The 18708-nt window shown below is 41.7% G+C and overlaps 2 protein-coding genes across 7 annotated transcripts; one reads left to right on the plus strand and one right to left on the minus strand.

The window, feature by feature from the left end:
* Positions 1 to 928: 928 nt before the first annotated feature.
* fam49ba (family with sequence similarity 49 member Ba) lies at positions 929 to 11505 on the plus strand. Of its 4 annotated transcripts, none has more exons than XM_058637354.1 (12): positions 946 to 1067; positions 6278 to 6406; positions 6518 to 6597; positions 6669 to 6790; positions 6894 to 6999; positions 8244 to 8380; positions 8467 to 8544; positions 9089 to 9205; positions 9324 to 9403; positions 10143 to 10269; positions 11068 to 11138; positions 11238 to 11505. In XM_058637354.1, the coding sequence occupies exons 3-12, from the start codon at positions 6525 to 6527 to the stop codon at positions 11305 to 11307; spliced, it is 981 nt and encodes a 326-aa protein (XP_058493337.1). In that variant the 5' UTR covers positions 946 to 1067; positions 6278 to 6406; positions 6518 to 6524; the 3' UTR covers positions 11308 to 11505. The 4 variants fall into 4 exon arrangements, with proteins under 4 accessions (XP_058493339.1, XP_058493337.1, XP_058493338.1 ...); XM_058637353.1 differs by having other exon boundaries at positions 980 to 1067; positions 6310 to 6406; XM_058637356.1 differs by lacking the exon at positions 6278 to 6406 and having other exon boundaries at positions 929 to 1067.
* A 1683-nt stretch (positions 11506 to 13188) lies between these two features.
* mycb (MYC proto-oncogene, bHLH transcription factor b) lies at positions 13189 to 16698 on the minus strand. Of its 3 annotated transcripts, none has more exons than XM_058637351.1 (3): positions 16333 to 16698; positions 14675 to 15197; positions 13189 to 14325 (listed from the first exon to the last, which is right to left on the minus strand). In XM_058637351.1, the coding sequence occupies exons 2-3, from the start codon at positions 15189 to 15191 to the stop codon at positions 13853 to 13855; spliced, it is 990 nt and encodes a 329-aa protein (XP_058493334.1). In that variant the 5' UTR covers positions 15192 to 15197; positions 16333 to 16698; the 3' UTR covers positions 13189 to 13852. The 3 variants fall into 3 exon arrangements, with proteins under 3 accessions (XP_058493334.1, XP_058493333.1, XP_058493332.1); XM_058637350.1 differs by lacking the exon at positions 16333 to 16698 and adding an exon at positions 15274 to 15704 and having other exon boundaries at positions 13189 to 14322; XM_058637349.1 differs by lacking the exon at positions 16333 to 16698 and adding an exon at positions 15274 to 15540.
* Between the last annotated feature and the right edge of the window lie 2010 nt (positions 16699 to 18708).

The following is an 18708-nucleotide window of genomic DNA, read 5'->3' on the forward strand; positions in this document are numbered from 1 at the left end:
AGCTGGCCTATCTATTACGTCACTTCCAGGTACCTGGCCAATCACAGGACAGTAGGAAAGCTCTCGTTGGCTGGCCAATCACAACACAGTCCACGTTCTAGGGGTGTGGTTTTGGTCTGAAACAGCGCGGCTGACGAGAGCATCAGTGAGGAGATATTTTGATCGGCTCGTTTGCAGCGATTAGAAGGTTTTGAACCATGAAAACAAGTTAATATATGTAAGTAGACCTCCATAACTAACATATATGTGTGATACAAGCATTCGATGTCGCCTTTAAAGTGTATTACTGTTAATATTTCATACCTTAGCTTTCCCATATCATTCATAGGCTATATATACATATACTGGTTTTTGCACTGTGGTTAGACTGAATTGCATTGCAATGACAATAAAGTTGAATGAATCTCATCACATTTTCATTATTAGTCTATATTAGTCTTATGTAAAGCACACCAAGCATCTGGTTTTTTTTTTATTAAAATGTAACATGCAGTCGTCACACATATACTTCTCTTCTCTCTTTAGATGCACTTTTAAAATATTTCAGTACCACCCCAGTGACACAGCATCAGGTGCTGCTGTTCTTTTTTTTTATCACTTGTTTCTTTCTTAAGTTTTTATTTGGTGTGATATTTTTTACTCAAAGAAATAAAATCACACATGCAGCTTCTGTGTGATTGTATGAAAGTTGTTTGTGAAATTGACTGCTGCGATGCAAGGGGGCGCCAGCTAAAATCTTGCCTATAGGGCACCAAATTACTCAGGGCCGGCACTGGTTAAACCTCCACATCAACTTATTTGAGTTGCGTTGATCGGCCGACTTTCACTTAACACGTGACGTCACGTTCACTCGCGACCGCTGATTGGCGCGTGGTTCAGTTCCTCCTGAGGAAATCACTCCTTTTATAGTTAACGCGGCGGCGCGCGGCGGGTTTCCGGGTTCACACTCACACACGCACGCAGCGGAGGCGGAACCTCCGGGGAGACACCTGGAGCTACCGCGGACACACAGCCGCGAGGACACTCAGCGGAATCGATCCGCGGAAATCGATCAGTGATCAGAGAAGGTGAGGAGGAGCAGAGAGGGGTGGGGGCGGGGGGTCAGGTGTGTGTGTGTGTTTGTGTGTGTGTGTGTGTGTGTGTATATGTGTTTGTGTGTGTGGGTGGATCCTGGTCTCAGATCAGACATGACAGGTCATGCACAGTTTTTCATCCTCACACTGAAGTGAAGTCACTTGTGTTTGAGAACGTGAAGCTCACATGTTACATGATTCTATCAATACATGATCAGTACATGATCAGTACATGATCAATACATGATCAATACATGATCAGTACATGATCAATACATGATGAGTAAATGATCAGAGTACATAATCAATAAATTATCAGTACATGATCAGTACATGATGAGTACATGATCAATACATGATCAGAGAACATGATCAATACATGATGAGTACATGATCAATACATGATCAACATGATCAATACATGATCAACATTATCAGAGTACATGATCAATACATGATCAATACATGATCGATACTGTGACATAAGTGAGTAATAACTGTAATTAAAGGAGATAAATGTACAACAGCGACCTTCCGTGTCTCAGTCACTGCAATCCAAATTCAAAACATTGTAGATCATGGTTGCTATGGTTTCCAAAAAAGTAACGATAAGAAGCTAATATTGAGTTTGTGTGTGCATGCATGAGTGCGTGAGTGTTTGAACAACACCAACAACATGAACAACAACAACAACATGAATAACACCAACTACATGAAGAACATGGACAACATGAAGAACACCAACAACATGAAGAACAACATAAAGGACAACAACATGAGGAACAACATGAACACCAACAACATGAGGAACAACATGAACACAAACAACATCTTACAACATGGAAACAGATCACCACATACCCAAACCAGAAGCCATGGATGAACAAGGAGGTGTGGCTCCTGCTGAAAGCATGCAGCATCGCCTTCAGATCAGGTGACGCACAGGCCTACAGCACATCCAGGGCAAACCTGAGGAAGGGCATCATCAAGGCCAAGCACTGCTACAAGCAGATGGTAGAGGAACACTTCTCCAACTCTGACCCCAGACGCATGTGGCAGGGCATCCAGGCCATCAGTGACTACAAACCCAGCAACTCCACCCCAATAACAACAGATGTCTCCTTCCTGAACGAGCTAAATCACTTTTATGCTCGTTTTCGATAGAGACAACAGGGAGACCACGACTGGACCCCCTGCAGATGACCAGCCCCTCTCACTCACACTGACAGACGTCCATGCTGCACTGAGCTGCATCAACACCCAAAAGGCTGTTGGTCCAGATGGCGTGTGCTTAGGGCATGTGCGGAGCAGCTTACAGGGGTTTTTACGGACATATTTAACCTGTCCCTCGCCCAAGCAGCTGTGCCAGCATGCCTCAAAGCTACCTCCATCGTCCCAGTGTCGAAACACTCCAGCCCGACGTGCCTGAATGACTATCGCCCAGGAGCACTCACATCCATTATTATGAAGTGCTTTGAGCGACTGGTCCTGGCACACATGAAGAACTGTCCCTCACCCACACTGGACCCTTACCAGTTTGCCTACCACAGCAATAGGAGCACAGAAGATGCAGTCTCCACCGTGCTGCACTCTGTGCTCACACATCTGGACAACAATAACACCTACGCAAGAATGCTGTTTATTGATTTCAGTTCAGCTTTCAACACTGTCATCCCCTACAAGTTAAACACCAAACATGGAGATCTGGGCTTCAACACCTCCCTCTGCCACTGGATTATGGACTTTCTGACCAACAGACCTCAATTTGTTAGGTCAGGACACTACTGCTCCAGCACCATCACACACAACACAGGTGTACCACAGGGCTGTGTGCTGAGCCCATTCCTCTACTCCCTCTTCACCCACGACTGCAGGCCTGTACATGGATCCAACACCATCGTCAAGTTTGCGGATGATACAACGGTGATTGGCCTCATCAGTAACAATGATGAGACAGCCTACAGGGAGGAAGTGAAACATCTGGCCACTTGGTGCGCTGATAACCTGCTCCTTAACACCAGAAAAACAAAGGAGCTCATCGTGGACTTCAGGAGAGAAAGAAGAAACACGCACAACCCCATTCACATCGACGGGATGGCTGTTGAACTTGTTTCCAGCTTTAAGTTCCTGGGGACCCATATCACAGAGGACTTCTCCTGGTCCACCAACACCTCCAGTCTGGTCAAGAAGGCTCATCAACGCCTCTTTTTCCTGAGGATCCTGAAGCGTCACCACCTGTCCTCAGACGTTCTGAGGAACTTTTACCACTGTGTGATCGAGAGCATCCTGACAAACTGTGTTACAGTCTGGTACGGAAACTGCTCCGTCGCAGACCGTAAGGCACTACAGAGGGTGGTCAAAACCGCACAGCGCATTACAAGGACTCCACTTCTTGCCATTGAGGATGTTCAGAGGAAACGCTGTCTGCGTCGCGCTCACAGCATCCTCAAAGACTACTCTCACCCTGCCCATAGACAGTTTATCCCCTTGCCCTCCGGCAGACGCCTCAGAAGCCTCCAGACCAGAACCAGCAGACTGAAGAACAGCTTTTTCCCCAGAGCTGTCTGCCTTCTCAACTCTGCCCCCCGATCTCTGTACTCTGCCTCCCTTCTGATCTCTCCCCCCCACTGACCCCCCTGCACAACACCTCACACCAGTTACCCCCCCCTTTTGAATTCTGCCCACCGAAGAATGTCTTCTCTTGTTTGTTTATTTATTTATTATGTAGAATGTTCATACCACCTCAATAAGCTATCAACCTGTAAAATATGTACATAATCTGTAAAATATTCTGTAAATTAGCATTTATCCATATGTCTATTAATATAGCGTATTCACTGCACCTTATCTGTATATAATAATCTGTACGATATATTTGTATTTATAGCGCTCATTAATATTCATATTTGTTTTTTATATATATTTATACTTATTCATAGAACATCCCACTAATCCACCAATCCATATATACCCATATATACAATTGCATATTACTCTCTGTAAAAAAAATAAAAATAAAAATCAACTTCTGTACATATATATACATATTCTTTCGGCTTGTTGCACTTCTGGTGAGATGCAAACCTTATTTCGTTACCCAAAACTTGTATTTGAGTAATGACAATAAAGTTGAATTTCATCTCAACATGAAGAACAACATGAACACCAACAACATGAAGAACAACAACATGAAGGACAACATCAAGAACATGGACACAAAGAACAACATGAACACCAACAACATGAAGAACAACATGAACACCAACAACATGAAGAACAACATAAACACCAACAACATGAAGAACAACATGAACACCAACAACATGAAGAACAACAACATGACGGACAACATCAAGAACATGAACAACATGAAGAACAACATGAACACCAACAACATGAAGAACAACATGAACACCAACAACATGAAGAACAACATGAACACCAACAACATGAAGAACATAAACACCAACAACATGAAGAACAACATGAACACCAACAACATGAAGAACAACATGAACACCAACAACATGAAGAACAACATAATGAACATGAAGAACAACATGAACACCAACAATATGAAGAACATGAACAACACCAACAACATGAAGAACACCAACAACATGAAAAACACCAACAAAATGAAGAACACCAACAACATGAAAAACATGAAGAACAAGATAATGAAGAACATGAAAAACAACATAAACACCAACAACATGAACAACAACATGAACACCAACAACATGAAGAACAACAACATGACGGACAACATCAAGAACATGAACAACATGAACAACAACATGAACACCAACAACATGAAGAACAACAACATGACGGACAACATCAAGAACATGAACAACATGAACAACAACATGAACACCAACAACATGAAGAACAACATGAACACCAACAACATGAAGAACAACATGAACAACATACACACCAACAACATGAAGAACAACATGAACACCAACAACATGAAGAACAACATGAACACCAACAACATGAACACCAACAACATGAAGAACAACATAATGAACATGAAGAACAACATGAACACCAACAATATGAAGAACATGAACAACACCAACAACATGAACAACATGAAGAACACCAACAACATGAAAAACACCAACAAAATTAAGAACACCAACAACATGAAAAACATGAAGAACACCAACAACATGAAGAACAACAACATGAAGGACACCAACAACATGAAGAACATGAACACCAACAACATAAACAACATGAACACCAAGAACATGAAGGGCAACATGTTCACCAACAACATGAAGAACAACATGTTCACCAACAACATGAAGAACATGAAGAACAACATAAAGAACATCTTTAGATCAGAATAAGACAGCACCACCAGCTGGACTGGAAAGTGTTACAGGGATTTTTAATTATTTTTATCAAACAAAAAGTTAATACAAGTTAACTTTAATTTAAATAAAATACACGTTTGTAATCTTTCATTAGCAGCAACAGGGAGTAGCCACACTTTATCCATGTGAAGAACAAAGCTGTGCTGTCTGCTGCTGAGTTACACAATTAAACACACAACACAACTTAATACACAACAAGTGTGAGCCGTTTCTAACAGAACTTGTCTGCTTCTACTTCCTGTCTTTAAATTTAGCCCAAACTTTCAGCGCTTCTTCACTTCCTCTTTTTCACCACCGTCAACAAGACGCCGTCTCAGTCTGAAACACAGCTTTAAACTGGTTAAAAACTAGTTAAACACAGCTTTAAACTAGTGAAAAGCTAACTGGTTAAAAACTAGTTAAACACGGCTTTAAACTGGTTAAAAACTAGTTAAACACAGCTTTAAACTGGTTAAAAACTAGTTAAACACAGCTTTAAACTAGTGAAAAGCTAACTGGTTAAAAACGAGTTAAACACGGCTTTAAACTGGTTAAAAACTAGTTAAACACAGATTTAAACTGGTTAAGAACGAGTTAAACATGGCTTTAAACTAGTTAAAAGCTGGTTAAACACAACTTTAAACAGGCTAAAAACTATTTAAACACGGCTTTAAATTGGTTAAAAACTAGTTTAGTTTTCACGTATTTATCTCACTGTTAGACACCAAACCCCATAGAGAAAATCAGTGATTTTAACATCACACACACAGGAGGTGTTGATCCACTGCTGACTCCATCAATATGTTCTAATGTCTTACTTTGTCACTTCAGCTTTTAAAATTCTCCATTCCGATTGACCTCAGTGACACAAAGTGACCACACGAGGCAACAGTAAACCAGCAGCTCCACTGTCCCCGCCAGCTAAAATCACTGATTTTCTCTATGAGGTTTGGTGTGAGAGTGAGTGCTTTACATACTTACATACAACCACACTTAAAAAATCTGAGCTGTTCCTTTATTAACATCACAATGAAGTCTTTTAACCTTTGTGTGTGTGTGTGTGTGTGACAGCAGCAGAATGGGTAACCTGATCAAAGTGCTGACCAGAGACATCGACAACAACGGAGGAAACTTCTTCCTGGACTTTGAGAGTAAGACACACACACACACACACACACAGTCTGAGGGTGTGTCATTGACCTCTGACCTCACTTCCTCTCAGACGCTCAGCCCTCACAGTCAGAGATGGTGGAGTGGGAGAAGGTGAACCAGGTGCTGACGGAGGCTCAGGTCATTCTGGAGGACCTGCAGGCGTACAGAGGAGCAGGAGAGGAGATACGACGGGTAACAGAGAGGGGGCGGAGCTGTGATGAGTCATGTGACATCTGACAAGACCAGAACTGACACTTGTGTGTGTGTGTGTGTGTGTGTGTGTGTGTGTGTTCAGGCCATCCAGAGTCCTAGTGTGGAGGGTGTGCAGGAGAAAGCCTGGGCAGCTGTCATCCCTCTGGTCGCTAAACTCAAAACCTTCTATGAGTTTTCTCAGAAGCTCGGTGAGCTTTAAACTGGATACAAACTAGTTAAAACAGATTTAAACTGGATACAAACTAGTTAAAACAGCTTTAAACTGGATACAAACTAGTTAAAACAACTTTAAACTGGATACAAACTAGTTAAAACAGCTTTAAACTGGATACAAACTAGTTAAAACAGCTTTAAACTGGATACAAACTAGTTAAAACAGATTTAAACTGGATACAAACTAGTTAAAACAGCTTAGAACTGGATACAAACTAGTTAAAACAGCTTAGAACTGGATACAAACTAGTTAAAACTACTTAAAACTGGATACAAACTAGTTAAAACAGCTTAAAACTGGCTACAAACTAGTTAAAACTACTTAAAACTGGATGCAAACTAGTTAAAACAGCTTAAAACTGGATGCAAACTAGTTTAAACAGCTTAAAACTGGCTACAAACTAGTTTAAACAGATTTAAACTGTATACAAACTAGTTAAACAGATTTAAACTGGATACAAACTAGTTACAACAGCTTTAAAATGGACACAAATTAGTTAATACAGATTTAAACTGGATACAAACTACTTAAAACAACTTTAAACTGGATACAAACTAGTTAAAACTAATTTAAACTGGTTACAAACTACTTAAAACAGCTTTAAACTGGATACACACTAGTTAAAACAACTTTAAACTGGATACAAACTAGTTAAAACTAATTTAAACTGGTTACAAACTAGTTAAACCAATTTAAACTTGATACAAACTAGTTAAAACAGCTTAAAACTGGATGCAAACTAGTTAAAACAAATTTAAACTGGATACAAACTAGTTAAAACTAATTTAAACTGGTTACAAACTAGTTAAACCAATTTAAACTGGATACAAACTACTTAAAACAGCTTTAAACTGGATACAAACTAGTTAAAACAACTTTAAACTGGATACAAACTAGTTAAAACTAATTTAAACTGGTTACAAACTAGTTAAACCAATTTAAACTGGATACAAACTAGTTAAAACAGCTTAAAACTGGATGCAAATTAGTTAAACCTAATTTAAACTGGATACAAACTAGTTAAAACAAATTTAAACTGGATACAAACTAGTTAAAACAACTTGAAAGAAGATGAAAGACAAAGATGGTACAGTTGAAGTTGTGTTTCCGTGATGAAGAGGCCTCAGTGTGAAAAAGGATTGAAGAAGCTAAATGGATCTCAGCCATCATTCATGTATGATGTAGGATCATTAACTGTACTTGTCCCCCTGTCCTCAGAGTCCAGTCTGCGGTGTCTCCTGGACGTCCTCACCAGCTCCACGTCCACTCCCACTCAGCACCTGGAGAACAAACAGGCTCTCGCTCGTCAGTTCGCTCACATTCTGCATTTCACACTGCGTTTTGACGAACTCAAGGTCAGCCATCACACACACACACTGAACACCATCCTACTTCACTTCTGCCTCTTCCCAGCATGCACTGCAGCTCCTCTCTGTTTCAGATGACCAACCCTGCGATTCAGAACGACTTCAGCTACTATCGACGAACCATCAGCCGCATGAGGATCAACAACCTGTCTGTGAGAGACACACACAGACGCGCACACGCACACGCACACACACACACAGACACACACAGACACACACAGATGCAAACACACATCACACACAGACACACACACACAGAAACACTCACATGCACGCATACACACACACTCACTCACACACAGACACACACACGCACACACAAACTGAAGTTTGTAAACCACTCACTCTCCCACACCAAACCTCACAGAGAACATCAGGGATTTTAGCTGCAGGGACACAGGAGCTGCTGGTCCTCTGCTGCCTCTTGTGGTCACTTTGTGTCACTGAGGTCAATCTGAATAAAGGATAAAGGATGCCGAAGTCACTAAAATCAGACATTAGAACTTAGTGTTGTGGATCAACAACTCCTGTGTGTGTGATGTTAAAATCCCTGATTTTTCTATGGGCTTTGGTGTGGGAGAGTGAGTGGTTTACAAACTTCAGTTTTCTTTTGGAAAAGTCCATCTCACCCCCAAAATACACTTGAACTCCGTGACCTTCTTCCACGGTTTCCATGACGACCTGTTGCTTTTTCAGGCTGATGCAGGGAGCGAGGTCAACAATGAGTTGGCCAATCGTATGTCTCTGTTTTACGCCAGCTCTACGCCGATGCTGAAGACGCTCAGCGACGCCACGTCAAAGTTTGTCTCAGAGGTCAATCAGTCACTCATTCATTCATTCATGTGTTTACCTTGTTTGTGATTGATATGATCATGTCACAATACATACACAGCAGGGGGCGCCTTCACACCTGTCTGTGCTTGTCCTGCAGAATCCAGACGTCCCAGTTGAAAACACGACAGACTGTCTCAGTACGATGGCCAGTGTTTGTAAAGTGATGCTGGAAACACCGTGAGTCCTGAACACGAGCCTGAACGCAACATGACCCTGAACACAACACGACCCTGAACACAACATGACCCTGAACGCTACGCGACCCTGAACACAACGCAACCCTGAATGCAACATGACCCTGAACACAACGCAACATGAGCCTGAATGCAACACGTCCCTGAACCCAACGCAACAGGAACCTGAACGCAACGCGACCCCAAACACAACATGACCCTGATCGCAACATGATCCTGAACGCAACATGACCCTGAACGCAACGCAACACGGCCCTGAACACAATGCAACATGAGCCTGAACACAACACAACATGACCCTGAACGCAACGCAACCCTGAACACAATGCAACACGACCCTGAACACAACGCAACACAACCCTGAACACAACACAACATGAACCTGAACGCAACGCGACCCTGAACACAACGCAACACAGACCCTGCACACAACACGACCCTGAATGCAACACAACACGACCCTGAATGCAACACAACCCTGAACACAACGCCATACAGACCTTGCACACAACGCGACCCTGAACCCAACACGACCCTGAATGCAACACAAACCTGAACGTATGCTTGTCTCTGTGTGTCTGTCTGTGTGTGTGTAAGTCTGTCTGTCTGTCTTTGTGTGTGTGTATGTGTGTGTCTGTCTGTCTGTGTGTGTCTGTCTGTCTGTGTGTGTGTGTGTGTCTGTCTGTGTGTGTGCGTGTGTGTGTGCTTGTGTGTGTGTGTAGGGAGTACCGCAGTCGTTTCACCAGTGATGAGACCGTGTTGTTCTGCCTCCGTGTGATGGTCGGCGTCATCATCCTGTACGACCACGTTCACCCAGCCGGAGCCTTCGTTAAGACCGCCAACATAGACGTATGTTCATCAGTCACTCAGCCACTCACTCACTCACTCACTCACTCACTCACTCGCTCAGTCAACCACTCAGTTACTCACTCACTCACCCACCCACTCAGTCAGTCAGTCAGTCAGTCACTCACTCACTCAGTCATTCACTCAGTCACTCAGTCACTCAGTCAGTCAGTCACTCACTCATTCAGTCAGTCAGTCACTCACTCACTCACTCACCCAGTCACTCACTCACTCAGTCACTCAGTCACTCAGTCACTCACTCATTCAGTCACTCACTCACTCACCCAGTCACTCACTCAGTCACTCACTAACTCAGTCACAAACTCACTCACTCACTCAGTGGTCAGTAAAGCTGTAAGATATGTTAAGATATATTATAAGCTACAAATTTAATTTGTTACGTTACATTTCTGTGTGTGTGTCTCTGTGTGTGTGTCTCTCTCTCTCTGTGCATGTGTGTGTCTCTCTGTGTGTGTGTGTGTGTGTGTGTCTCTCTCTCTCTCTCTCTCTCTGGGTCTCTGTGTGTGTGTGTGTGTCTCTCTGTGTGGTGTGTGTGTGTGTCTCTGTGTGTGTGTGTGTGTGTCTCTCTCTCTGTGTGTGTGTCTCTGTGTGTGTGTGTGTGTGTCTCTCTCTGTGCATGTGTGTGTCTCTGTGTGTGTGTGTGTGTGTGTCTCTCTCTCTCTCTCTCTGTGTCTCTGTGTGTGTGTGTGTCTCTCTCTCTCTCTGTGTGGTGTGTGTATGTCTCTGTGTGTGTGTCTCTCTCTCTCTCTGTGGTGTGTATGTCTGTGTGTGTGTGTGTAGATGAAAGGCTGTATCAGAGTGTTAAAGGAGCAGTCTCCCAGCAGTGTGGAAGGTTTACTCAACGCTCTCAGGTTTGTCAACATCAAACACAAAATCACTCTAATATGTAATATTAAATATTAAAGATATTTAATATTCCGCCCCCTGTGTGGTTGCTCCGCCCCCTGCAGGTACACGACCAAACATCTGAACGATGAGACTACCTCCAAGCAAATCCGAAATATGCTGCAGCCAAACTAACTGTGTTCATGGTCATCAGTGTTCATGGTCCTCTGTCTTCATGGTCCTCAGTCTTCATGGTCCTCAGTGTCTTCATGGTCCTCAGTGTTCATGGTCCTCAGTCTTCATGGTCCTCGGTCTTCATGGTCCTGATTTCAAAACCACATTTGTGTCTTGTAGTTTTACTGTTATTGTGAATAAACATTTTCTTTACATTTATGTGATCTTTCAGACCTTTGACCTTCTTCTCAGGGATTCACTCAATCAATTTTTCCAGGAATGTAATTAAATCTAAGGAAATGTTTTTCAGGTTTTCAGGTGAGGTTGTGAGCGCCCCCTGCAGCTGAGAACCAGGTTCACAAAGTGAAAACATGGCTGAATGATTTTAGACTCTACGTCACATGATCACGTCTTTAACTACGTCACATGATCACGTCTTTAACTCACTGTTAGACTGAAGTTTGTAAACCACTCACTCTCCCACACCAAAGTCCATAGAGAAAATCAGTGATTTTAACATCACACACGGGAGTTGTTGATCCACTGCCTCCATCACTAAGTTGTAATATCTTATTTTAGTGAGTTCAGCATTTGAAATATTTCATTTAGACTTAACTCAGTGACACAATGTGACCACACGAGGCAGCAGAGGACCAGCAGCTCCTGTGTCCCCGCAGCTAAAATGAAAGATTTTCTCTATGAGGTTTGGTGTGGGAGAGTGAGTGCTTTATAAACTTCAGTTTCCTGTTGAAAAAGTCTGTCTCACAGTGAGATAAAGACGTGATCATGTGACGTAGATGTCGTAGAAACTTAAACTGACGCAAAAGTCATTACTTCAGTGGCTAAAATCACGTTTGTCTCACATAACCTCACTTCTTTAGAACTTTTTCAGCCACAGTGACAAACGTGTTTATGAATAATGACAGAAAGTAATGAATAATAAAAATGACCCGGTCTTTTTTTTATTCTTTTCTTGCCTCTCTAGGCTTCCGTAGACTGGCACAGTTGGTCGAGATGGAAAAATATTCATGTGTCTTTAATAAAAGTTTTATTTGACATTAAGTTCAGCTTTGAAACGCACATGAGCATGTTTTTAACCAATGTTTGTGTCGCCAAAATAAAAGCCTTTACATTTTTAATTAACGTTTTTGTTGCCAAAATAAGTCTTTACATTGTTAGCTAAACACTTAACTAATAATGTTAAGCCTCACATTTAACCATAAAATATGTCAGCATCTTCAAAGTGATGCTAACATTAGCCTCACATTTAGTGTTAGCACCTTCAAAGTGATGCTAACAGTAGCCTCACATTTAACCATTATGTGTTAGCTTCTTCAAAGTGATGCTAACAGTAGCCTCACATTTAACCATAGTGTTAGCTTCTTTAAAGTGATGCTAACAGTAGCCTCACATTTAAAAAGTGGTAACTTCTTCAAAGTGATGCTAACAGTAGCCTCACATTTAACCATTAAGTGTTAGTTTCTTTAAAGTAATGCTAACAGTAGCCTCATATTTAAAATATTGTCAGCTTCTTCAAAGTGATGCTAACAGTAGCCTCACATTTTAAGTGTAAGCTTCTTCAAAGTGATGCTAACAGTAGCCTCACATTTAACCATTAAGTGTTAGTTTCTTTAAAGTAATGCTAACAGTTGCCTTATATTTAAAAAAGTGTTAGCTTCTTCTTTTTTTCTGAGATTTGTAAACCACTCACTCTCCCACACCAAAGTCTAGAGAAAATCAGTGATTTTAGCTCACGGGGGACACAGGAGCTGCTGGTCCCCGGCTGCCTCGTGTGGTCACGTTGTGTCACTACAAAATAAGACATTTGAACTTAGTGGTGAGTGTGTGATGTTAAAATCTATGGACTTTGGTGTGGGAGAGTGAGAAAAAAACAAACAAATATTAAACTGGAGGCTGTTTATTGTTTAACAGGAAGAAACGGGAAGAGTCAAATCTCTGCTGCATTAAATTTACTTTGCTACTCAAACGTCAGAGTTTTGTACAAAAACGCATTTAAAAACAAATGAAATTTAAAAAAGTGCAGAAGTACAAAGAGAAACAGTGCAACACTGGTTAGTGTAGATCCTCAAACACACAGCAGGCGGCACCGCGTTGCCGTTACATTGAATCATTATTTGTGGTGCATTTAAGGACTAGGATCAACGTCGTTAAACGTCTGATCATTATAAATAAATGAAGAGATGAAACGAGGTCACATTTGTTCAGAAGTTGATCAAAATAACTGAAAATCGTTCAGACTTCACATCGGAAACATCTGCGATAAAAAATAAAAATAATACGATTTTTCTGTAAATAGCTATTTGGCGACACAGTAATGTTTTTTGGCGATTGCAAACACGTTCTGTGCGTCTGTGGACAAACAGATACAAACCCACAGAAGATAAAACAAACAAACAAACAAATAAATAAATAAAAGTGTGACATAAAGTGACACAGTGAGTTTTGGTGACGTTTGAAAACAATAACATTGTTGCTTATTTTGGTCAGATAATCACGATTATCGGAGATTTTTTAAATATTGTCCCGTTGTGACTTCTTCGTGAAGCTAACGTGAAGCTTGGAGCCGCCGCAGCCTTCGTCGCAGCTCCCTGCTCGTCTTCCTCAGCTTGTCCTTCGTCATCCGCAGTCGACACTCCTCCCCTCGGACCTTTGCGATAAATTCCGTCGCCTCCTTCAGGATCGCGACTCTGGCTGCTTTGTCCTGATTGGCCAGCGCCGGGATCAGGTCCCTCAGAGTGGAGAAGCTCGTCTTCAGCTCGCTGCGCCGCCGCCGCTCCAGCACGTTGTGCGTCCTGCGTCTGTCGTCTCCGCCCTCACTGTCCGACTGCGGGCTCCTGCAGGCGACCTCTGACCCGAGCGGTCTGACAGCAGGCGGTGCCGTGGGCCGCTGGGCAGCGTAGTTGTGCTGGTGGATGTCGACGTGAGGGCGTGTCAGGAGCAGAGGGGCGGAGTCTGCCGGCCTCGACGCCTTTGGCCCGTTCACCGTCACCACGTCGACGTCTTCGTCCTCTTTGTCTTCTGAGGACAAATAAATGTGTTAGAGTGTGAGTCTTTATCTCACAGTTAAGACAGACTTTCAAAATAAAAAGCCTGTCATATGTATATTATATCTGCTCGTCATCACATTTATTATATTGAATACACTCAATATTATATATGTTTGATTTGAGCAGATTTATAATCACTGTGATGGTTTGTGACGCACGTAAAAATCCTTCATTTAAAGAAATAAAGCAGGTTTTAGAATAAGATCATAGACAGTAGATTCTGTTTTATTTTACACTGCATTTACACAACACACACACATTATTTATAAGTCACAAAGGAAAATGGATTGGATTTCTATCCTGATATTTAGTTTTTTCACCTGATTCACTGTCCGGCTCGGAGGTAAACACCACAGACGGGTCGACGCAGTCTGCTGCCGTCATGTCTGTGCTCACCTGAGACCCGCCCACCTGACCCTCAGTGACCCCGTCAGAGGAGGAGGAGTCTCGGCGTGACCGCAGCGACACCAGCCACTCCGACACCACCTCCTCGAGTTTGGTGGCTGCGGCGAAGCTGCTGCTCCACATGCAGTCTTGAATGACGAAGGACTGGAGGAAGGACGCGGACGGGCCGCAGTCCTCGTCCAGCAGGTTGGACACCGCCTCCAAGTGATTGGCAGCGGACAGTGGAGGGTCAGACGGCGACGGCCTGCGGCTGGGGGACAGAGGAGGCGTCTGCAGAAGCTCAAACTTCTTCCAGATGTCCTCGCCGGGACCTGGGAGGAGCTGGTGACATGGAGGGTAGAAGTCGTCCGCCTCGCCGTCCAAGAAGAAGTATGGCCGCACCGTGTCGTAGTCGTAATCATAGACTGTGCTGGTTAACGCCGGCGGCATCATGGCTGCCTGTGGAGGAACAACATGAGCTTTAGTTTGATGATCTCACAGCTGCTGAAATCCTGCACGTGGAGCGTCAGAGCACCTCGTCTCCTGTGTCCTCTGCTGACATGACTGTGTGTGTGTGTGTGTGAGAGGATTAAAACACAGACTGTCAACAGACAGACAGACGATCCCAGGCCTGTGATCTGCTGTGATGTCACATTTACATCAAACACCATTAAACCAATGAAACTACCAAAGACATCAAAGGACATCAAAGTGACCCCAACACACACACACAGTGACAATTCTTGAATGAATAGATTTTAAAGAGAAATAATAAAGGGTTAGTTCAGGTGTTTTTGAATGGTCATGTGACACCGTCCACACCAACTTAACAGAAAACAGAAAACAATTATTTTAGCCACATTAATAAAAGACTGATCTTAAGAACGTGTTCACGTCTTTATCGCACTGTGAGACACACTTTTGTAAACCACTCACTCTCCCACACACACATACACACTCCCTCTCCCACACCAAAGTCCATAGAGAAAATTAGTGATTTTAACGTCACACACACAGACAGGAGCTGTTGATCCACTGCTGCCTCCATCACGAACTTCTAATGTATTATTTAGTAAAATTCGGCTTTCAAAATTCTCCATTCCAATTGACATCAGTGACAAAGTGACCACATGAAGCAGAGGACCAGCAGCTCCTGTGTCCCCGCAGCTAAAATCACTGATTTTCTCTGTGGACTTTGGTGTGGGAGAGTGAGTGGTCTGTCTCATAGTGAGATAAAGACGTGAACTATCTCTTTAAAAATCAAAGTAAGTTTGATAAAACATTGCACGTCATTAAAAAAATACTTTTTAAACACAGTTTCATTAAAACACCAGGAGCTTGTCCACTTATTAACAGGTGGGTGTTTTGTACACCAGCCTCCTATTACAAAACATCTAATTCTGCATAAACCCCACGATAACATTAGTTTCAGAGAAGGTGATATAAATCCTCATAGTGACCGCGCACCTGCAAACCTCGGCGTCAAATTCGGCATACATTATAAGTCAGGATGAGGATTATTTTGCATGAGAAAAGTGTCATAAAGTGACGCTGGAGCGGCCGAACTAGTGCGAACCGCCGGTGACTCACTCACCGTTTTATCTGCAGTAAAAGTGAAGAAAATCCACGCGAGTGAAGCTTAAACTTCAAACTGTGATCGATAAAACCGTCCTCTTCTGACCAACGGTCGATACGTGGGCGCTGTCACAGTCACCATGTTCGCTCTCAGCTGTCATTCAACATCCTCCGCCGACATGATACACTCCGCCGTCCCTGTCGTCATCCGCAGTTTTCGCGCCAAACGTGACTACCTTGTGAATCGAAACGACACGTGAGCGAGCGAGTAACAGCGTAAAAAACCCAGACAACGTACGCACGTTAGTAGATTTCAGAGTAGATTTAACGTTTTCTTGAAACGTATTAAACGCGTTTAACGCGAGAACTAGTTTACAGCGCGGATGCATACGAGCGGAGAGCGATGTGACCGTAAACGATGCGCACGCACAGAGTTCCAGGAAGTTAATGCTCAGGGTCATCCTGTGACGTCATGTCAATCAACAACAACACAAACAAACAAACTGCATAACAATAGAAAAAAATTACACATGTAATCGTGATTTAAACATTAAAGGCCATTTCATTCCGATATACATTCTGTCTTTCATTCATATACTTTGGTTATAAATATAAACAAATGAAATATAGGATTAGTGATAAACACCTTTCAGCAAGTGCAGAAATGTGAACATTTTCTACTTTAGCATGGTCAATACTACGACTTACCACAAGAGGTTTACACCACAACAAGAGGTTTAATATCTGTGATAATAATAATGTCACAAACACTTTGTTTCATTTATTTGTTGTTTTAGGTTTTTTTTTTTTCTTTTGATGTGAAATTACACTGATGGAAATAAAATGAGTTTGTTGATTTAAAGTTGGTTCTGACTCCAGTAAATAAAAACGTGAGTAAGAACAGAACCACAAGTCCAAATGTCCTGTAGGGGTCAGTGTATGTGGACGTCTGTAAACTCACTCACTCTCCCACACCAAAGTCCTTAGAGAAAATCAGTGATTTTAACATCATACACACAGGAGTTGTTGATCCACTGCTGCCTCCATCACTAAGTTCTAATGTCTTATTTTGTCACTTCAGTGCTTGAAATATTTCATTTAGACTTAACTCAGTGACACAAAGTGACCACACAAGGCAGCAGAGGACCAGCAGCTCCTGTGTCCCCGCAGCTCAAATCACTGATGTTCTCTATGAGGTTTGATGTGGGAGAGTGAGTGGTTTTACAGAATTACTTTTTGTGAAACCTCTGTTTCTATAATAAGTCAATAAAGCACTATGTATGAAAACAACATTTTTAAGGACATTTAAACACGTACCTTATTCTGCTTTAACTTCCTTCCTGTTTATTCTGCTGCTTTTTAATGGACATGACTGTTGTTTCTCTCTAAATGATCAGAACACAGTGACGTGTGTGTGTGTGAAGAGCAGCATTTCATGTGACTCTGAACAGAGTAAATAAATTATAGATTTATCCGCCACACAAAATCTCATCCTCCTGTCGTTTATGCACGTTTGATTCAGATGGAAAATTAGCGTGTTGTGTGGATTTGAATAATTTAAACGAAGGAAATAAATCAAATAAATAAGAGCTTTTTAAGTAAGTATGTCGTCTTGCCTGAAAGTCTCATGATACTATGACTTTAAAAGTCTGATGATACTTTGACTTTAAAAAGTCTGATGATACTATGACTTTAAAAGTCTCATGCTACTATGACTTTTAGAAAGTCTGATGATACTATGACTTTAAAAAAGTCTCATGATACTATGACTTTTAGAAAGTCTGATGATACTATGACTTTAAAAAGTCTCATACTATGACTTTAAAAAGTCTCATGATACGATGACTTTAAGTCTCATACTATGACTTTAAAAAGTCTCACAATACTATGACTTTTAAAGTCTCATGATACTATGACTTTAAAAAGTCTCACAATACTATGACTTCTAAAAAGTCTCATGATACTATGACTTTAAAAGTCTCATGATACTACGACTATAAGTCTCACAATACTATGACTTTTAAAAAGTCTGATGATCATATGGCTTTAAAAGTCTCATACTATGACTTGAAAAAAGTCTCACGATATTATGACTTTAAAAAAGTCTCATGATACTATGACTTTAAAAATGTCTCACGATACTATGACTTTAAAAAAGTCTGATGATACTATGACTTTAAAAAAGTCTGATGATACTATGACTTTAAAAAAGTCTGATGATACTATGACTTTAAAAAAGTCTGATGATACTATGACTTTAAAAGTCTCATACTATGACTTTAAAAAAGTCTCAGGATATTATGACTTTAAAAAAGTCTCATGATACTATGACTTTAAAAATGTCTCACGATACTATGACTTTAAAAAAGTCTCATGATACTGACTTTAAAAATGT

This window comes from Solea solea, chromosome 1, assembly GCF_958295425.1.
Source record: "Solea solea chromosome 1, fSolSol10.1, whole genome shotgun sequence".
NCBI lineage: Eukaryota > Metazoa > Chordata > Actinopteri > Pleuronectiformes > Soleidae > Solea > Solea solea.

What these genes read in the sequence shown, in the direction of transcription:
- mycb (XM_058637349.1), bottom strand. Translation starts at nt 15,300, where the DNA reads ATGTCAGCAGAGGACACAGGAGACGAG. An exon ending in CAGAGGACACAGGAGACGAG is followed by an intron (nt 15,198 to 15,273) that starts GTGCTCTGACGC and finishes GTTCCTCCACAG; the next exon opens with GCAGCCATGATGCCGCCGGC. An exon ending in CGAGCCGGACAGTGAATCAG is followed by an intron (nt 14,326 to 14,674) that starts GTGAAAAAACTA and finishes ATTTGTCCTCAG; the next exon opens with AAGACAAAGAGGACGAAGAC.
- fam49ba (XM_058637356.1), top strand. Translation starts at nt 6,525, where the DNA reads ATGGGTAACCTGATCAAAGTGCTGACCAGAGACATCGACAACAACGGA. An exon ending in CTTCTTCCTGGACTTTGAGA is followed by an intron (nt 6,598 to 6,668) that starts GTAAGACACACA and finishes ACTTCCTCTCAG; the next exon opens with ACGCTCAGCCCTCACAGTCA. An exon ending in TTAAGACCGCCAACATAGAC is followed by an intron (nt 10,270 to 11,067) that starts GTATGTTCATCA and finishes GTGTGTGTGTAG; the next exon opens with ATGAAAGGCTGTATCAGAGT.